Source organism: Aquarana catesbeiana, linkage group LG10 (genome assembly GCF_042186555.1).
Source record: "Aquarana catesbeiana isolate 2022-GZ linkage group LG10, ASM4218655v1, whole genome shotgun sequence".
Taxonomy (NCBI): Eukaryota; Metazoa; Chordata; class Amphibia; order Anura; family Ranidae; genus Aquarana; species Aquarana catesbeiana.
The window spans coordinates 187,177,547-187,197,650 of NC_133333.1; the positions used below are offsets into that span (position 1 = coordinate 187,177,547).

The window sequence follows — 20,104 nt, forward strand, 5'->3', positions numbered from 1 at the left end:
TACCTGGTGATCCTGCCATGAAGGTTCTTCTTCACCTGCTTTTCTGTTTGGTGACATGTCCCTGTTGTCCAACTGTGCTCCCATGTTGTCATCCAAAAGAGACAACAAGTGAATGTTTGAACACACATGTCTTCCTCATCAGAAAACACTCAATGAGAAATGTCGTGCAGTTGTTACATGTAGTCAGGTAGTAACTGAAAAGAAAGTGCAAAAGATCAACAGCACTTAAATGCAACAAGGGGTGAAAAAAGGTGAAATCTATTATTTTTTTTTTTTTTTTTTTTTTTTTAGCAAACTCAATGTCATTAAATTAGGGCTTACTTTAAAATGTTCCTCTTTAACGTATCACAATGTTAGCTTTACAATGTTGAAAATTATGAAAAGCATTAGTCCTGCACATATTTAGTGGGAGCTAATGTTATTTTGCAATATTTATGCAATATTTTTGTAATTCTTAGGTGATCTTATGGAGCCGATCTTAATTTTGTGTTTGACGCCAGAAGATTACAGTAAATGGACTTATTATCTTCAAAAGGTAGATTATTTGTATCAATTGTGTATGTGTTGTATTCTGTTTGCAAAGACACTGAAGCCCAATAAAGCATTTTCTTTAGTTTTGGATATAGTGTTCAGGCATTGGAACCTCTTGCAGGTTTTTGATGCTGTCTGTGCCCCCATGTAAATGAAAACAGGAAATATGAGAAACGTACTCCCACAAAGGTACAAAAAGCAATAATACCACATTTCAGTAGAATGGAAAAGAGTTAAAGCTTCAATCAGATTTTTATTGCTTTTGGTGTTTTTGCTGAGGATATTGCCCCGTTTTGCCCTTGTGACACCGTGTGTATCAAAGTACAATAGAGTATCAGAGGAACAGGAAGTGAGGGAAAGTCCCCCCTAAAGCCACACAGACAGCAATAAAAACAGTGGTTAGGACCCCTGTTAGGTTTCTATTGATGTCTGTATCTCTGCTGGGGAGTACCCTCTTGATTTATTCTTCAAAGTCATAGAACTGAAAGCAAGAGAAAATGCAGCATTTTGAGTTGTCAATGAGAATTAAAGCTAAATCTTCCAATTTGGAGAATTTGTGCTGGTGACAACTGTCTGAGGCAATTTCCCTCACTTCAGATCTCTCACTCCCTGTCAGGACTTCAGACAAAAAAATAAATATCTCCAATGGGACACAGATAACTACAAAATCATTTCAATGCACTATCCAAACCAGAAAAAAGTTTTAGTTATACTGTAACCCTTTTTCCTACCTTGGACAAAACTAAGAAAATAGCTGGTCCTGGGCTTTTAGGAGCACCTCTCTCCTTCCCAGCATCATCTATCGGCTTCATTGGCCCTGCTGGTTCAGACAAAGCGACATCACTGGTCCTGCTGACGTTATTCGTTTTTTCCTTGTACCCCTAAGAGTCCTGGTGTTTACCTCAGGCTTGGAATTGCTGTTCTATTAGAAGCAGTGGATACTCCTGTGGCTCCGTGGCATCAATACATCCTGATCTATGTCTTTTCTCTCCTGAAACTTCTTCCTCACCTGCATCAAGATAGGGGGCATTCCAGTGACCCTCATTGCTCCAGACTAGCCCAGGAGGACATGGCAAAATTCCTGGAACACACTCTGTGGGCTCTTAGAATCCTCTCAAAGACTGATTTGCCATCTTGCTTGAGAGTCACTGGCTTTAGGTATGGCTGTTGAATTCTAGGTTTTGAGAAACAGAGAAATCCCTAAATCTGTGATTTCTATGATGATGAAAGCTAGGAAGGTTACCTACCGCAAGTTTATCAGCCTTGGAAGACATGGGACGTGGAAGGCATGCTTCACTTGGTGCAAGTATCAGGACTACCACTCCAGGAGTTCTCTGTGGAATAAATCTTCATCTTCCTGCAGCTGGATCTGAAACATCATTTGTTTCTCAGCTCTATCAAAGGTTAGGTTTCTGCCCTTTTGATCTTGTTTCAGAGAACACGGGCCTTTCACTCCATGATTAAATAATTTGTACAAAGAGTATGCCATTGTTTATTCCCCTGTGACTCCCATGTTTCTGGCTTTCTCTGTGCTTCAGAAACTGTCTTTTGAACTCATTAGATACAGCGCTCTCTCTACTCATACCTATTCCTTGTAACCATTACCTTTAAGAGGTGAGTGCCTGAACTGGCAGCCTTATCCTGCAAGAACTCTTTCCTGGTTTTGCATAGGGACAAGGTGGTGTTGAAGCCCAGGACTTTTCTTGCCTAAGATAGTTTCTGTCTTTCAGCTCAACCAAAACATCTTTCTTCCATCTCTCTGTATGACTCCAATTTGCCAAAATAATGAAATTTACCTCCATTGCATGGATGTGGTTTGAGCTTTGAGAGTATCCCCACTGATTTTCAGAAAGACCAATTCCCTTTTTTTGCCATCTTGGATGGTTTCTGTGAGTGTGCACTGTCTTCTTGTTCCATTATTTCTTGGTGGCTCAGACAGACAGTCATCCACATTTATGGTCTCAAGGATCTGCTTCCACCTTTCTTGCCAAGGCACACTTTACTAGATCTGTGATCGCTTCACTTTACTAGATCTGTTATCGCTTTTTGGACTTTTTGGGCTTTTTGGCATTAAGCAACTTTCAGATTTAAAAGGCCTCAGCTTCAGATATAAGGTCCTTCAGGCAGCTCTTTGTGCTGCAGGCGGTTCCCGGTTCTATTGTTTTTTTCCTGGGCTATTCAGCACTGTTTGCTGTTTTACCCAATCCTCAGTTGGACTACTATTGGGCCTTTAGAAGGTTATAGATTTCCCGTCTCCCTCAATGCAAAACCAATAAAATAGGGTTTTGGTACTTGCCATAAAATTATATTCTTGGAGTCACTTGAGGGACACATTTCCCACTACCTCTCTGTGTTATAATTATGATCTTTGTATTGCTTTGTATTGCTTTGCTACAAAACTAAGGCATGCTGGTAGTAGGAGGGGTTATCCTGGGCTGGCCTATAGATTGTTCCTGTTTCCCTGAATGGACTCCAAGAAAAGGATTTTTTTTAGCTTTGGATAACATAGGTTTTTATTGCTGTCTGCGTTCCCCCTGAGAAGATTCACCCTCTCGTATTCCCTATGCTGTCCAATACTAAAAGAAAAGGTTTTGTTTTAGCTATACCTGTGTGCTCTATTGTTAGGGATAGTTTTGCACAGTCATTTTTAGTTTTTTGCCACTAAAAGCAGTCAGATGCAAGCCACGAAAACCACTATGCAGACTTTCTCCAGTGTCCTATATAATATTGTCATGTTTGATTCGAGAATACAGTAAAACCTTGGATTACAAACATTATTCGTTACGAAAACATGCTTGTAATCCAAAGCACTTTTATATCAAAGCAAATTTCCCCATAAGAAATAATGGAAACTCAGATGATTCCTTCCACAACCATTTATTCATAAATCCTTCAGTTTATAGCCCATATGAAAAGATTATAGCAAGGTGATAGGTTGTGTTACCATAAAATGTCCATCCACAATTAGCAGCTTCCACAAGGGGATTAGAGGCAAAATCCCACAGGAGCTACAGAGTATAAAAGAGAAGAGAGGGTCCTCTAAGTGTAGCAATATGACCGTCCTCTGCACTGCCGGCTTTTACCGCTGTCAGTCTGCAATTGTGACCAGAAAGACTAACCTGCAGTAGAGCGATTTGAAAGCGAGGCTTGAAGCACTCATGGAGTGTAGCGTGGAAAGGATGACGTTGATGGTGGTGTGGAGGATGGTCTATGTGGACAGCTTTACCCCGGATGCCTGAATACTTAGATGTGCCTGTTTTAATCATCAACCATGTTGAGTTGCTAACTGTTGTACCTTCATAATTGCAACCATATTGCTACACTTAGAGGTGCCTCTGTTCTGTTTTACACTCAGTTGTGACATGATGCTACTTGTATATCAAGACATCGCTTGTATATCAAGTCAAAATTTATTTTAAAATTTTGCTTGTCTTGCAAAACGCTCTCAAACCAAGTTACTCTCAAACCAAGGTTTTACTGTACCTTGAAAAACACAGCAACCCCTACATAGCTGCTGTGGCATGTAGATTAGCCTGGGAATTTAGTCCACTCAAAGCTGACATTTCAGTATTGATATATCTGATCCTTGTCATGTAAGGCAACATTTTAGGTTAGTGGCCTTTTGCAGGCTTTTTAGTATGGGTGTAATTGTTACTGTAACTTTCAGTCAAGATCTTTACCAGAATATCTTTGCATTTTAGCCACAGCAAATCCACTGTGGTGTCGGTCTGCATCCTCTGCCTTCTGTGCCGCCCAAATATCGAAGGTAAAAAGATAGAGTCTGGAAAATTATTACTGTGACAGTCTTCCTGGGCAAATGTCAAAGTACGATAGACGTCAGCAGAAGAGGAAGCCAGCTGGAGGAGTCACTGGACGCTCTGCTCTGTGTCACAGCTCACATACTTGGTTGTAATGGTGAAAAAGAATACAAAAAGAGGAAATGAAAGTATAAAATGTTCAACAATGGATAAGAATATAAATAAAGCAAGAAGATGAAACCAGAGATAAACATTCATACTCATGTCTGTGGCCTCCTGACATTCTCCTACCCTCTATTAGAAAAAGATGTCAGCTGAGATAAAATCAATAAAAAGTAAAAATAATCCAACTACTACATTAGTCATCGGTGCAGATAGGAGTTCAGAAATTGAATGATTTCCAGAAAGGTGTTTTATTTTAGCTGACACCTCATGCTGTATGAAAGAATCTCTTAACCGCTTCAGCCCGGGAAGAATTTACCCCCTTCCTGACCAGAGCGTTTTTTGCGATTCAGCACTGCGTCGCTTTAACTGACAATTGCACGGTCGTGCGACACTGTACCCAAACAAAATTGACGTCCTTTTTTCCCACAAATAGAGCTTTCTTTTGGTGGTATTTGATCGCCTCTGCGGTTTCCATTTTTTTGCACTTTAAACAAAAAAAGAGCGACAATTTTGAAAAAAAAACACAATATTTTGTACTTTTTGCTATAATAAATATCCAATTTTTTTTTAAAAAAGCTATTTTTTTCTCAGTTTAGGCCGATATGTATTCTTCTACATATTTTTATTAAAAAAAAAAATCGCAATTAGCGTATATTGATTGGTTTGCGCAAAAGTTATAGTGTCTACAAAATAGGGGATAGATTTATAGCATTTTTATTATTATTTTTTTTTTTTTACTAGTAATGGCGACGATCTACGATTTTTATCATGACTGCGATATTATGGCGGACACATCGGACAATTTTGACACATTTTTGGAACCATTGGCATTAATATAGCGATCAGTGCGATTAAAAATGCATTGATTACTGTAAAAATGTCACTGGCAATGAAGGGGTTAACACTAGAGGGCGGTGAAGGGGTTAACTGTGTTCCCTGCTACGTGATTCTAACTGAAGGAGGGATTGTGGTTCCTAGCCAATAGGAACACACGATCTGTCACTCCTGTCAGAACAGAACAGGAAAGTGTGTGTTTACACACACTCGTCCCTGTTCTGTGTCCCCTGGTCACGGTCGCTCGTGGCCGGCGGTCATCGCGACCATCAGCCACGAGCATCGGCACCCCTGCTATGCATGCGCATGCGCCTGCTATCCGGACCCCGCGAGCCAACGTACAGCTATGTGGTTTCGCGCAGGGGAGCCAACCTGCCGCTGCATAACTGCGGCAGCTGGTCCGGAAGCGGTTAAACAAAGTGATTGCAGCCACGGTGGAGAAGAAGGCTGTGTCTTTCTATTGTGTCAGTTGCCATAGCACAGCATATAGCTGTGCAGTACAGAAATACATTACAGGTAGGGCAGGATTAAACTGTTACTAAACCCACAACAGTATCAGTAATCAGTCTGAATATGCAGTAAAGCATGCTTGTTATACTTACTGTGGAACCTAAGGGGTTAATCCTCTGCATTGTGTAAAAAGGCTGTTTGCATAGGCGTGAGCAGAGGGTGTGTCAGGTGTGCCTGGGCATGCCCTAATCACTATCTGCAGTGCCGAATCCCCTACTGTCCGGGTTTCCCCCGTGTTGGGCACACCTCACCGCAGTGCTGCTGGCTTCCCTCCTCTCCCCCCAGCTGCTGCAGGGAATGTTTTAAGGGTGGAGAGTGGAGGAAGGAGCTAGTAAATATGTAATTTACCAGCGCCTTCCTTTTCTAAATGAACACAGTGAACACACTCACTGTGTTCAATCATAATTGAAGCAGAGTAAACTCAGCACAGAGCACTTCCCTTTGTGCTGAGCAGCTGAGGCTAAAGAGAATGGCATGTGTGTTTGAGCTTTGGGGTGCACACCCTAATGCAATAGACTGTGGACACCTATGGATGTCTGGTCATGTCTTCTCTGATCCTCCCCTTCTTCCACAGTCCCCAATCCATCTCCTGATAGTACAGAGCCTTGGGGGCACTCTGCACATGCTCAGTTAGGTGTGTAATGCTAGAGATTTTTTTTTGTCTTCGGAGGGTTCATGTGATTGGCACAGGGCCAATCAGCACTGTCCAGACAGAGGGTCAGGGGTCCTGCAGCCTCATAGGACAGTCAGAGGAGAATGAAAACTCCTGCTACGAGCTTGAACCAGTGCTCAGCTGGGAATGATAGAAGTCACAAGACTGCTACAACCCCTGGCAAAAAATATGGAATCACCACTCTTGGAAAATGTTCATTCAATTGTTTAATTATGTAGACTGGATGAAACTGACATTCAGCAATGAATTACGAATCTGCATTGGGCAGGGTGATGATGCTGAAACTTTTGCTTGGTGTCGTTCCAATTAAAGCAAAATGACGTCGGCAAAGTGGTTGTGTTATCCTGACCGGATGTTATGTGATGTGGTCAGGATAACAAGCTGCTGCGAGCCTCCGGAGGCGCGCATCGCGGAGATGGACGTTGTGGCATGTTAGTCTGACACGCCGCAACTCCGATCTAGGTAAAGAGTCTTTGATAGACCGTGTCCAATCATGGCTGATCACGATGTAAACAGGAAGAGCCAGTGATCGACTTTTCCTCACTTGCATCTGACAGACGTGAGTAGAGGAGAGCCGATCGGCTGCTCCCCTGACAGGGGGGGTCTGTGCTGTTTGTTTTTTCAGCACAGCCCCCCTCGCGGATGCCCACTCAGGACCACCAGGGATGGCCACCACACTGGACCACCAGGTATGCCACCCTAGACCACCAGGGAAATGTCAATCAGTGCCTAGGCAGCTGCCAATCAGTGCCAATGAAAAATGCCTGCCAGTGCCAGTGCCACCAGTGATGCCTATCTGTGAAATTTATCAGTGACAGCCATCAATGCCCATCAGTGCCGCCTTTCAGTGCACATCAGTGCCCATCAGTGCTGCCTATCAATGCCCATCAGTGCCATCTCATTGGTGCTACCTCATCGGTGCCATCTTATCAGTGCCCATCAGTGAAGGAGAAAACTTACTTATTTACAAAATGTTATAACAAAAACAAAGAAAAACTTTTTTTTCTTCAAAATTTTCGGTCTTTTTTTATTCGTATAGCAACAGATAAAAGCCGAGGTGATCAAATTTACCACCAAAAGAAAGCTCTATTTGTGGGAACAAAATGATAAAAATTTAGTTTGGGTACACTGTATCATGACCGCGCAATTGTCATTTAAAAAGTGACAGCACTGAAAGTTGAAAATTGGCCTGTGCGGGAAGGTGCGAAAGTGCCCTGCGTTGAAGTGGTTAAACAATTGAATGAACATTTTCCAAGAGTGGTGATTACATACTTTTTGCCAGGGGTTGTATATACCGCAGATGAGAAAAGGTATTTAACAGTTTATATTTAGTAAAATAATTGCATTTCCATGTTCTGTGTACTGTTGGAGACCATATATAGTGAATGCAGGGTCCTGGGTTTAGTAACACTTTAAGGGAAGAATGCATAGGCCCAAGCACTTCCCCAAGCACATTAACATTTACTCCCAGGTTTCTGTACTTCTGTTATTGTTTACATGTATCTCCTTGCTGAGTTGTCCCCAGATTCCTCTTCCTTGAGTATGTCCACTTTGATCATCTCCTCCAGACATATAAATGGGGTTTCATAGTTTTGTCTCATCTGCAGAATTGTAAAATCTGATAGAAGGGGTATAAGAAATAGGACATTTTTTGAGCATAGCCTCAAAAAACAAGGCCTAAACCTAGGCATAAAAAAGTATCACCATCCAAAATGATATAGGAGGAAAGGGAAGGGATGGGAACGTGAGGACAGTTGCTGAGACTGGCCAAACATATACTCCAACCCACAAGGTTTTGTGGTGGACTATCTTGGTACTGATACACAGAACAATAAATCTTGGATAAAAAATAAACAATTTATTACATATAAAAGGACATACATAGATCACATTAAAAAAGTTCCAAAAAACAGTATACAAATACTTAAAGGTTTCCCCAAGAGATATCTGTTGATGGAGTTTTTCTCATAGATTAACCAGTCCTCTACTAGTTTCACGGTACATAGACCGCTTTGTCAGGAGGAATAATGTATAAAACAAATGATCAAATAAAACACAAGAACACATACAGTAATCAAAGAATTACAGAAGCATAATATACTGTATTTATTGGCGTATAACACTCACTTTTTCACCATGAAAATTGGGTGCAAATAGTGCGTGCGTGTTATACGCCAATACTTCAGTTTTAGCTGCCTCGGAGGGGACAGGGAGGGGGGGCAGGACAAGCACCGTCAGATTACATACAGTGAGAATCTCCTGTTTACTTGGCGGCCTCTGTAATAGGAACTCCTGTCTCCTGGGCCGCCATTGGACCACTGTTCTGTCTATCATAGGAGATTCTCACTATATGCAATCTGTCAGCGCTCATCCCGCCCCCCTCCCTGTCCCCTCTGGGCTGCAGATGGGCATCGATCAGGCTGCACTGATGGCAATGGTGAGGCTGCATTGATGTGGACTGATGAGACTGCATTGATGGCAATGGTGAGGCTGCAGATGGGCACTGACCCTTATTTTACTTCAAAGTTCCTTATTTAAATTTAAGTTTTTTTCCTGAAACTTCCCTCTTAAAATGAATGTGCGTGTTATACGCCTGTGCGTGTTATACGCCGATAACTACGGGTATATAATGCTTCTGTAATTCTTTGATTATGTGTTCTTGTGTTTTATTTGATCGTTTGTTTTATAGATTATTCCTCCTTTTTTTTTTTTAATTCCTTTTTTAAATTTTCATATAGTAAATGCATAAACAAAACCCTTTTTCAAGGGGGTAAAACAATCTACCAAATATACAAATCAAAGACAACCATATGAATCCCCAAAAAAATATCCCACCTCTACCCACCAGCCCCCCCCACCTCCCGAAGATTAATCTCATTCAAATAACCCTGATAAAGAAGAATATTCTCTATATTTGTATTGTTACAAAAAGGCTTCGGCAAAACTCTCAGATCTTTTAAAGGCTTCCCATCTGGCCCATCTACCTCCCCTTTCTACTTGATTCCTATCTGATGAATCAATTGCCTCAGTATTTTCCATAGTGTAAATTTCATTAATACTTAAAATCCAATCCCTAATCCCCAGACCCTCCATCATTTTCTTGGGATTACGCTCTTTGCGGAGTTTAGAAGCACTGGTATTAGCGAGGTTTTATATCTTCTCATGCTGCCCTCCAACCTATGGAACAAACAGAACCCACGGGTCCATCTGGATAACCTTACCCGTTATCTCTTCGATCAATTTGATCACCTCCCGCCAAAGATTTGGATTTTTGGGCATTCCCACCATAAGTGCGCCATTGTTCCCGGGGCCTTACACCCTCTCCAGCATTCTGGCGATCTATCAGGATTAAATTTGCTTATTTTGATTGGAGTCATGTACCACCTGGCCAAGCATTTGTAACTGGTCTCATTCGTTTTCATATCTACTGCTGTGTTATGCGTTGCCCCCAAGATGCTCCCTACCCATCTTTTCTCACATCTGACTCCCAAATCCTCTTCCCATTTTTTAATGAAAGGCGGTGCTATCTCCCCCTCATGATTTATCAATATTTTATATACTGCCGAGATATTTCTCTTTGCTGTGGCCCTGCAGAATAGTTTCTCCATTGGTCTATAGTCTGCTTCATCCCTCAAGGAACCCGGTACACTTTTGACAAAGTGTTCGAGCTGCCCGTATCGCCACCCGTTTACCTTCAATAAATCCCTTTTTATTACTAATTCCTTATATGTGCAGATTTTTCCCCTATTGATAATATCCTTTAATTGTGCTTCTCTGTTCAAAATCCAGTTACCTCCCACTTCCTCCATCCCCGGGGGAAAATATGTGTTATCCTTTAAATAAATTAAGGGAGAATTATACTCCCACTTCCTAGTGCGGTGAATCTGATCCCATATTTTCAATGTGAGGTGAGTTAAAACGTGTGTGTCTACTCCTAAATTCCTATGTTGCGGGGGATTCCAAATCATGTGATTTAATCTTACATTACTTAAACTCATTTCTAAATTGACCCATCTTTTATTAACACTTCCCTTTGCCCAATCTAGTGCCCTTGCTAATACAATTGCTTTGTGATAGTTTCTTAAATCTGGGATGCCCAACCCTCCCTGTGCTTTTTCTCTACTCATCACTGTGTACGCTATCCTGGGTCTCTTCTTCTTCCATACATATCTATTTATTAAATCTATTAATGTTCTAAAGTAAAAAAGTTTTGAACAGGGGAATTGGCGCTGTCCGGCTATATGTGCATAATTGGTGATTCATACAAGTGCAAAAAAGAATAAAAAATGCGTGTAAAAAGTATTAATAATATTGTGCGTGTACCAAATGTATTGCAAAAACTAAGGTATATCAAGTGCAAACAAAACACCTGACAGGTGTGATGTAATAAAGTGCAACGTGCTCCTAAAATATATGTAAATATGCTATTATCTTGATATATATCAGATATCTGTCTGTGTATAGGGGAAAGTGCCCACAAATGCAACCTACAAACAATTATGGCAATCAAAACAGTATTTAACAAAACAAGCAAACAGTTTTAGCAATAAAAATAAAAATAGAAATAAAAATAGAGATCCCCAACATATGTGCATAAAAAGTCCAAAATTGAAAAAATGAGAAAAAAACAAAAGCTTATAGAAAGTAAGTGTCCAAAATCAAAGTCCTAAAAGTGTGTCCTTCTGGTGAAGAAAAACGTGGTCTCAGCATTAACTGTTATTATCCCCGTCCTTCACTGCACCCCCACTCGTGCTTACACTCACCGGACTGCCCAACCCCTGCAGGGGTAAAAGGCATATGTAGAAAATCCTGCGATGGCGAATCCAGGAAGTGATCCTCCGTCCGAGGGTGTTTTATCCTCCTCTGATGTGTTAGTATCCCCAATAACAAGCATCCATATGAAGTGAGAAAAGAAAAGACTTCATAGCGTGAATCCGAAAAAATTGGAGTTTATTTATAAAAGCCCATAACAAATATGATAAAAGTGGTTAAAACAGTGTTAAAACACCGGAGCTGACAATGCTCCAATAGCCGGCTCACAGCTGTTGGGCAGCGTGGTGTGGCGTGCGTTCCACCGCCCGTCAGCTAGAAACCAGAACAAACACAAGCTCAAGCAGAGAGACGCAGACGTGTGCGTATCACGAGGCCACGCTTACGCGTTTCATCATCAAGACGTCATCTGAGGCGCGCCTTGTTTGAGCTTGTGAGCTTGTATTTGTTCCGGTTTCTAGCTGACGGGCAGTGGAACGCACGCCACACCACGCTGCCCAACAGCTGTGAGCCGGCTGTTGGAGCATTGTCAACTCCGGTGTTTTAACACTGTTTTAACCACTTTTACCATATTTGTTATGGGCTTTTATAAATAAACTCCAATTTTTTCGGATTCACGCTATGAAGTCTTTTCTTTTCTCACTTCATATGGATGCTTGTTATTGGGGATACTAACAAATCAGAGGAGGATAAAACACCCCCAGACGGAGGATCACTTCCTGGATTCGCCATCGCAGGATTTTCTACATATGCCTTTTACCCCTGCAGGGGTTGGGCAGTCCGGTGAGTGTAAGCACGAGTGGGGGTGCAGTGAAGGACGGGGATAATAACAGTTAATGCTGAGACCACATTTTTCTTCACCAGAAAGACACACCTTTTTGACTTTGATTTTGGACACTTACTTTCTATAAGCTTTTGTTTTTTTCTCATTTTTTCAATTTTGGACTTTTTATGCACATATGTTGGGGATCTCTATTTTTATTTCTATTTTTATTTTTATTGCTAAAACTGTTTGCTTGTATTGCTAAATACTGTTTTGATTGCCATAATTGTTTGTAGATTGCATTTGTGGGCACTTTCCCCTATACACAGACAGATATCTGGTATATATCAAGATAATAGCATATTTACATATATTTCAGGAGCACGTTGCACTTTATTACATCACACCTGTCAGGTGTTTTGTTTGCACTTGATATACCTTAGTTTTTGCAATACATTTGGTACACGCACAATATTATTAATACTTTTTACACGCATTTTTTATTCTTTTTTGCACTTGTATGAATCACCAATTATGCACATATAGCCGGACAGCGTCAATTCCCCTGTTCAAAACTTTTTTACATTTTGGATTTCACCTAGGCGATTTTCATTTATAGGGGGGCAGCAGTCTTTCCTTGTCTCTATATTCCTAAGCGCGGAATTACTGTCATATATTTAATGTTCTAAAGTAAATTTGGGGTAGAGGAATCGGAAGCATCTGTATTTTGTAGAGCACCTTAGGGGCTAGCACAATTTTAACTATGTTAATTCGCCCTATCCATGAGACCGGGCGATGTGAGATTCTTCTTATTTCTGCTCTGATTTCATCTAGGAAAGGGATGAAGTTAAGCTGAAATATCTTCCTGATGGAACCAGCAAGCTTTACTCCTAGATACTTAATTTTATCCCTCCAAGGGAAACGAAATATCTTGCTAAGTCTAGCCACTTCCTGCTTATCTTAATTTTTAAAGCTTCAGATTTTTCAATATTAATTTTTAATTTGACAGCTCACTAAATTTCTTTATTGTAGCTAGTAAATTGGGGATCGTAATTCTGGGTTTGGTGATGTAAAAAAGAACATCATCGGCAAAAGCAGCCAATTTATGCTCCTCCTTACCCACTATGCAACCGCTAATATCCGGGTTTTTTCGGATAGTAGTCAGTAATGGCTCTAAAGTTAGGACGAAGAGGAGCGGGGACAGCGGGCATCCTTGTCTGGTCCCGTTTTTCATAGTGAACTGCGCAGAGGCTACATTGTTAACTTTCACATATGCTGTTGGTAGATTATAAAGTATTTTAATCCATTTTAGCATAGTAGGCCCTATACCCATTACTGCTAGGGTTTTGAACATGATCCCCCAGTCTACTCTGTCGAACGCCTTCTCGGCATCTATCGACAGAAGTAGACCAGGGGACCCGTTTAGTTTCATGGCCTCCATTATGAGAAGAGACCGCACCCCGTTGTCTCTGCCCTCTCTCCCTGGGACAAATCCTACCTGATCCGGATGGACCAGTTGGGGAATTTTTCCCTTGAGCCTAAGCGCCAGTACCTTTGCATATAATTTAACATCTGCGTTTAACAGCGTGATCGGCCTAAAGCTTGAGCACAGGGTGCGGTCCTTCCCCTCTTTAGGGATAAGCATCACTGCAGCTGTTAACGCATCCCTGCACATTTCACCCTGTTTCCCAAGGCCATTCCAGACCTTGCAAAGCCTCGGGAGCAGCGACTCTTTAAATTTTTTATAAAAACTGGCTTTGAAACCGTCCGGCCCCGGACTCTTGCCCGGGGGAGACGATTTCAGGGCCAGGCTTATCTATTCTACTGTTAACGGTCTTTCTAACTCCATAGTGTCGTATTCCGACAATTTAGGGAGACCTGCCCCTTCTAAAAAGTCTCTCGCCTTCTCCTCCAACTCTTCCCCATTCTGTTCCCTCTGTCCTACCGAATAGAGGGCAGTAAAGTATTGTCTGAATTCTTCACCTATCTCCTTGAAAGTATACCTCATTTCACCATTTTTATTTTTAATCTTCTCTATAAAGTTCTCATTTTTTTTCTTCCTTACAATTGCTGCCAAGTGTTTCCCAACCTTATTACCCCACTGGAATCTTTCTTTTAGGTGCTTGTTCAAAACCTTATGTGCTTCTTTTTCCAGTAAGTCCTTTAACTCTTCTCTTTTAATTATCAATTGATGTAATATGGGCCTATTATTTCCCAAAGAGGCTTTATGCACTTGTTCTAGTTGATGGATTGACGCTATGAGGCTTTCTTTCCTTTTAGTTCTCTCTCTCTTTACCCCCACTCCTATGGAGATTAAAACCCCCCTTATATAGGTTTAGATTATAGATTATTCCTCCTGATGAAGCAGTCTATGTACCATGAAACTAGCAGAGGTCTGGTTAATCTATGAGAAAAACTCCATAAACAGATATCTCTTGGGGAAACCTTTGAGTATTTGTATACTGTTTTTTAAAACCTTTTTAAAGTGATCTATGTATGTCCTTTTATATGTAATAAATCATTACATTTTTATCCAAAATTTATTTTTCTGTGTATCAGTACCGAGATAGTCCACCACAAAACCTTGTGAGAAGAAGAGGTATAAAGTGGGTCACTGGAATAGCTTGATGTGGAAGAGGGCTTGGGTTGAGATGTATATCCCTACAAGAGCCAGGCAGCAATAGCATTCGCTTCCCAGGCAGAAGAGCAGGAGCAAATGGAGAATGTGTAAGGTCCAGACTATTATTTGTTGGGTCTGCAGTGTCACCATAACTAAAAAATGTGTCAATGCAATAGCTACTCTAGATAACCTTAATTATAAGCTCCATAACAGATCGGCGTTGCTCCAAGCCTGCAGTGTCAGTCAGAGATAGAGGACGTTTCACTCCAAAGTATAATATAGCTTGCAGGTACCACTGTATTCAACTCCAATATAAGGTAAATGAAAAACTGGCTTCAGCTCAGGTCCCAGCTCATCGGATATGCCCCTCTGACATGTTTTACCCACATTGGGCTTCATCTTTTAATTAATTAAGCCCAATGTAGGTTAAACATCTCCCTGGGGCGTAACCGATGGTCTCAGATCTGAGCTGAAGCCAGTTTTTCATTTACCTTATATCGGAGTTGAATACAGTGTGCACCGGTATCTCCATGCTATTGGTTATAAGCTGTTATGAACTCTATTTGCATAATATATGGTTGGGGTCACCAAACGTTTCAGTCTAGGGGCAACATACTTACAAATAATCACAGGCCGAAAAACATCAGGGTTTATAAAGATTTCCCATTTACATCCAGAAGAGCACATCAATGTCCCCCTTACATCTAGGTTTGACTTCTAGAATACTCATTTAGACTACAAAGAAACTGCCAAACTATTGTAAAGTCAAGATATAACATTTTCCCAAAGATCATTTTTTTTAGACTGTGGTCAGTGAGCATAGTCAATTAGATATGATAAGGCACCTTACCGGTGACTCATAGTAAGGGAACCTGAATTCATCTGTACTTTGTTTTGTTTTTGTAATGGAAACCTATGTGATTTTTCTAGAATTTTTTCAAGAGTAGAAGTAGAGTTCATTTCTGCAATGAATTCTTTTATATTAAGGATTTTTGTTTTATTTAACATTATGCATATTTTACTAATAAGCCTTTAGCAAACTAAAATTGAATTGGTTGTGATGGATTACTGCATTTTGCATCTCCTTATTTTTGTATAAGCTTATATCTCAGGAATCCAATACATTTGTAAATTTGCAAGACTAAGCTTAAGGCTACTACTAATAAGATTAACAACAAAATCTAGTGGAACCGCCAAATACACAGATGAAATACATTTATCAGATCTGTTTTACCTACCAAAGGATTTATGTTTCTGTTTATCCGATCCTAAGATTTCCACAGCTCTGACACACAGCACAGCTCTCTCTGGCACAGGAGGAATAACACTTACAGGTCTTCTACTATTCCGTGACTGAACATTGAAAGGACAAGCAGCAGACTGATAAGCTCATCTCTTTTTCACTCTGGTCGCTTCTCCTGTCAGCATGTCCTTTGTAAGCATTTTAGCCCAAATGACTGGCTCCTTGTGCTGCTTCTCCCTCTCCCAATCTGAGCTTTGCTGTACATGAACTGCAAAAGGATGAATCCAAGACACATTCCGGTACTTATACTGTTTGTATTTAAGAATACATTTAATAATTGTATTAATGATTACAAAGCTGTATTAATTTATGTCTTTAATATCTGCCCAGAGTTCATCTTCAAATCTCTTTGCTACTGGTAGATTTCAATCAATATAAACTGAACACAGCTGTAGGTGGGTTTGCTGACTCAGAGGCCACACACTGTTGGCTCGGGTGCCAGTCCAGCTCGTCATGCTGTACAATGTGAATGGAAAGAGGTCCGGATGGATGCACTCTGAAATTATTCCACCTTTGTTATAAATAATAAAACGAAATGATACGACTATACCTTGCTGGGGGCAGAGAGAAGTCAATGCATTTTGTACCTTGCTGGGGGCAGAGAGAAGTCAACGCATTTCGTGCTGTTCTAGCACTAATCAGTGTTTGCTGGAAGTTAGCTTGTTAGAATCACATTGATTTTAGTGTATTGTAAATGAGATGACTTCCAACATTTGATTAATATCTGTTGATGGCAAAGAGATAAACTAACTGTGTAGCCGTAGCCTTCATGCCAGGTGTTATTTATGATGAGGAGATGTCTTGTTCCATATTTTGCACACCCAAGAGACATTTTGTGTAGCTATATCTGTTGTTAATTACTGGTATTACATCTGTGAATATATTTTAAATGTTTTTGTGTTCAATTTACATGTTTTCTTGTTGTTATTGCTATATTTTTACTGTTTTTGCTATTAATAAAAATAGGTTTACATGTAATGTTTATGACTGCAAACTTTGTAAAAAAAAACTAAAACTTGTTATTAAAAAAATCTTTATTTTCTTTCTTATGGGCCCTGTATAATTTTTCATTAAAAATTAGCCTTGCAGTGGGGGCCACCCATGCTAAAAAGTTTTTTTTTAACAGAAGGAATGTTTATTTGTATAAAACAGCAGTATACATGTGAATACATCTGTAATACAAGAAGATATACTGTATAAAGTCCGACAAATTAGGACAAAAAATATACAACAATAAACAAGAGCCTAGCAATAATTATATCTCAAGTAATTCATACATGTCACATTAGAAACAGTAAGAAAGCCAGTCAACACAGCTTACCGATAAGGCACAGTGTAGTATCGTAATAATAATCAAGACCCAAGAAAGAAAAAGAAAAATGATGGGGGGAGGGAGAGAATGGGGGGGAGAAAGAAAAAAAAAAGGGGAGGCTAAAAAGTATTGTTTGCTCATATAGTCTAGAGGAAGATGAATGAAGGTGAATACCATCTTCCTTGATCCCTTGGCAGGCTACATTCTTCTCCATTCTCTATGCTCTAGGAAGTGGATGGACTCTTGACTTTCCCATGTACAAAGCAGAACTGCTGGTTCTGCATAGTACAAGATGACATTGGGGAACTACAGTAGACTGGCTCAGCATGAAGAGGAGTTTAGTCATTTTTTGCCTTTAATCTCTCCCTATCTTTTAGAAAGTCCCTTCTATCCGCCCCCTCCACCTTATTTCTTATTCTTTATTTCCTACAATCTGTATCTTTCAAATCCCTTTTCCTTGCATTTTCCTAATTAAAAGTTTGTCAGTTCTCTATAATCCTACACCCTACTGCAATTTCTCCTCATTCTCACCAGTTGTCCCTTTGGGATATTTCTAATCTATTTTGGGTGAAGACAGCTCCCTATTGTAATTTAACTATTCCTGTCTGTAAATTTACAGGTTGGCACAATCCTGTGAACCGACGTAGCTGTATGTCGGCTCCTTTAAGCGGGATAGCAGGCGTGTGCCCGCTGCACTGCGGGGGTGCCAACGTGCGTGGCCGGCAAGAGCCAGAACAGGGACGTGTATGTGAACACACAAATCCCTGTTCTGTGAAGAGAGAAGAGGCAGATTGTGAGTTCCTACTAGCTAGGAACAATGATCTGTCATCTCCTATAGTCAGTCCCATCCCCCTACAGTTAGAACACACACTAGGGAACACATGTAACCCCTTGATCTCCCCCTAGTGTTAACCTCTTCTCTGCCAGTGACAGTTACACAGTAATCAGTGCATTTTTATAGCACTGATCGCTGTATAATTGTCAATGGTCCCAAAAATGTGTCAAAAGGGTCCGATCTGTCCGCCACAGTCCCGATAAAAATCGCAGATCACCGCCATTACTAGTAAAAAAAAAAATTAAAAAATAAATAAAAATGCCATAAATCTTTCCCCTACTTTGTAGACGCTATAACTTTTGCGCAAACCAATCAATATTCGCTTATTGCGATTTCTATTACAAAAAATATGTAGGAGAATACATATCGGACTAAACTGAGGAAAAAATTTGCTTTTTATTTAAAATTGGAGATATTTATTATAGCAAAAAGTACAAAATAATGTATTTTGTTTTTCTAAATTGTCGGTCTTTTTTGTGTATAGCGCAAAAAATAAAGACCACACAGATGATCAAATACCACCAAAAGAAAGCTCTATTTGTGGGAAATAAAGGATGTCAATTTTGTTTGGGTACAACGTCGCACAACTGCACAATTGTCAGTTAAAGCGACGCAGTGCCGTATCACAAAAAATGACTCTGGGGCTGAAATGGTTAAAAAAAGGTTTTCTTACATACAGTATTTTTCCTTCTTGTTTTAAGTTTACTAAATGCAAAAATTCACTAACTGTCCATCCTCATTTCGCATAAAGGTTATCACACAGGGATTGTTATCCAGGCTTTTTACAAATTATATAGCTGATTCTCGTGGTCCCTTCAAAATAATAAAAATATCATCAATAAATATTTTATAAAACAAAATATTAGGCCATTTACCATTAATAATATAGTCCTTTTTTCCCCCCAGGCCAAAAATATATTCGCAATGCGAGGGGTGAATTTCGCTCCCATGGCAACTCCTCTTAACTGCAAAAATATTTTCTATGATACAAAAAATATTTTTTGCCCATAGCAAACTTCGAACATTTTAGTACACATTTGATCAATACACCATTCAATTTGTTTCTCTCATTTAGGATCCACTTTACTGCTATAAGGACACATTAAATTGCTGGAGACAATGATTACTATTTTATTATAAATGATTAAATTCTTTATATAAGAATATAAGACAACCAGATGCCCTTTTGTAAATGATTATACATATCTCTGGAATCTGATAAGCAGGGCTGAAAAGTGGAGAGAGGTTCCTGTAATGTGCATAAAAAGATATGAGCGCTGTTAGACACGCTTATTTGCTTCAAGAGGTCAATATTATTGTGTAAATGGATCCTCAAAATGTATAGGAATGTGTTTTGGTGGAAGGGGCCGCAAGGTGGAAAAAAAAAGTTTTTGGAAGATTTTCTGGATAAAAGGGATAAGTCACTGGTTTGAAGATTGACTATTCATATACTGTATCTATTGCACTTTTTTGTGGACTTACGTATATTTTACTGAATTGAAGAGAGACACATATATGCAGTACACTTCATCAAGGACTTATTCATTGGTTTTGTCACTTAACTTAATTTGTAGGGCTTTGGCACGCTATAAGATGTTAAATTGTCATATCTAAGTGTGTTATACATTGTATATATTTGTTTAAAGAAGAACAAACCAAAGAAAAGAAAACAGACTATTAAGTTACCCAACATAGTAAATACTGATAGAATTAATTGTTTTCTAATAATAACATAAATCATTAAAATATATAAATAAAAAACATCTGTTTTGCAGTAACAATTGGTATATTGCCTCCTTGTTCAAGAAGTCCCCAACCTGCACCTATCTGAGATCATTTTTATACATTTCATATACATGGATACACAGATTGGGACGTCTTGAATAAGAAGGCAATAAAGCAAGTATTACACTCAAACATATGTTTTTTTATCTATATGTCTATATGTTATTAAAAAAAAAAAAGAAGTGTTTTTTTCTGTATCGACTATGTTGGGTACCCTAAAATTCTATCTTCCTTTCTTTGGTATG

At 39.7% G+C, this 20,104-nt stretch overlaps 1 protein-coding gene across 1 annotated transcript in view; it reads left to right on the forward strand.

Annotated features, from left to right (window-relative positions):
* Positions 1–16,973, forward strand: part of LOC141111080 (probable pleckstrin homology domain-containing family N member 1) — a 113,963-nt gene extending 96,990 nt beyond the window's left edge. The window contains exons 11-13 of the mRNA XM_073603071.1: positions 459–535; positions 4,233–4,297; positions 15,898–16,973. Of these exons, the coding sequence (XP_073459172.1) occupies positions 459–535; positions 4,233–4,297; positions 15,898–15,913 (158 nt within the window). The 3' untranslated portion in view covers positions 15,914–16,973. The remainder of the gene's footprint in view (positions 1–458; positions 536–4,232; positions 4,298–15,897) is intronic.
* The last annotated feature ends 3,131 nt before the right edge of the window (positions 16,974–20,104 follow it).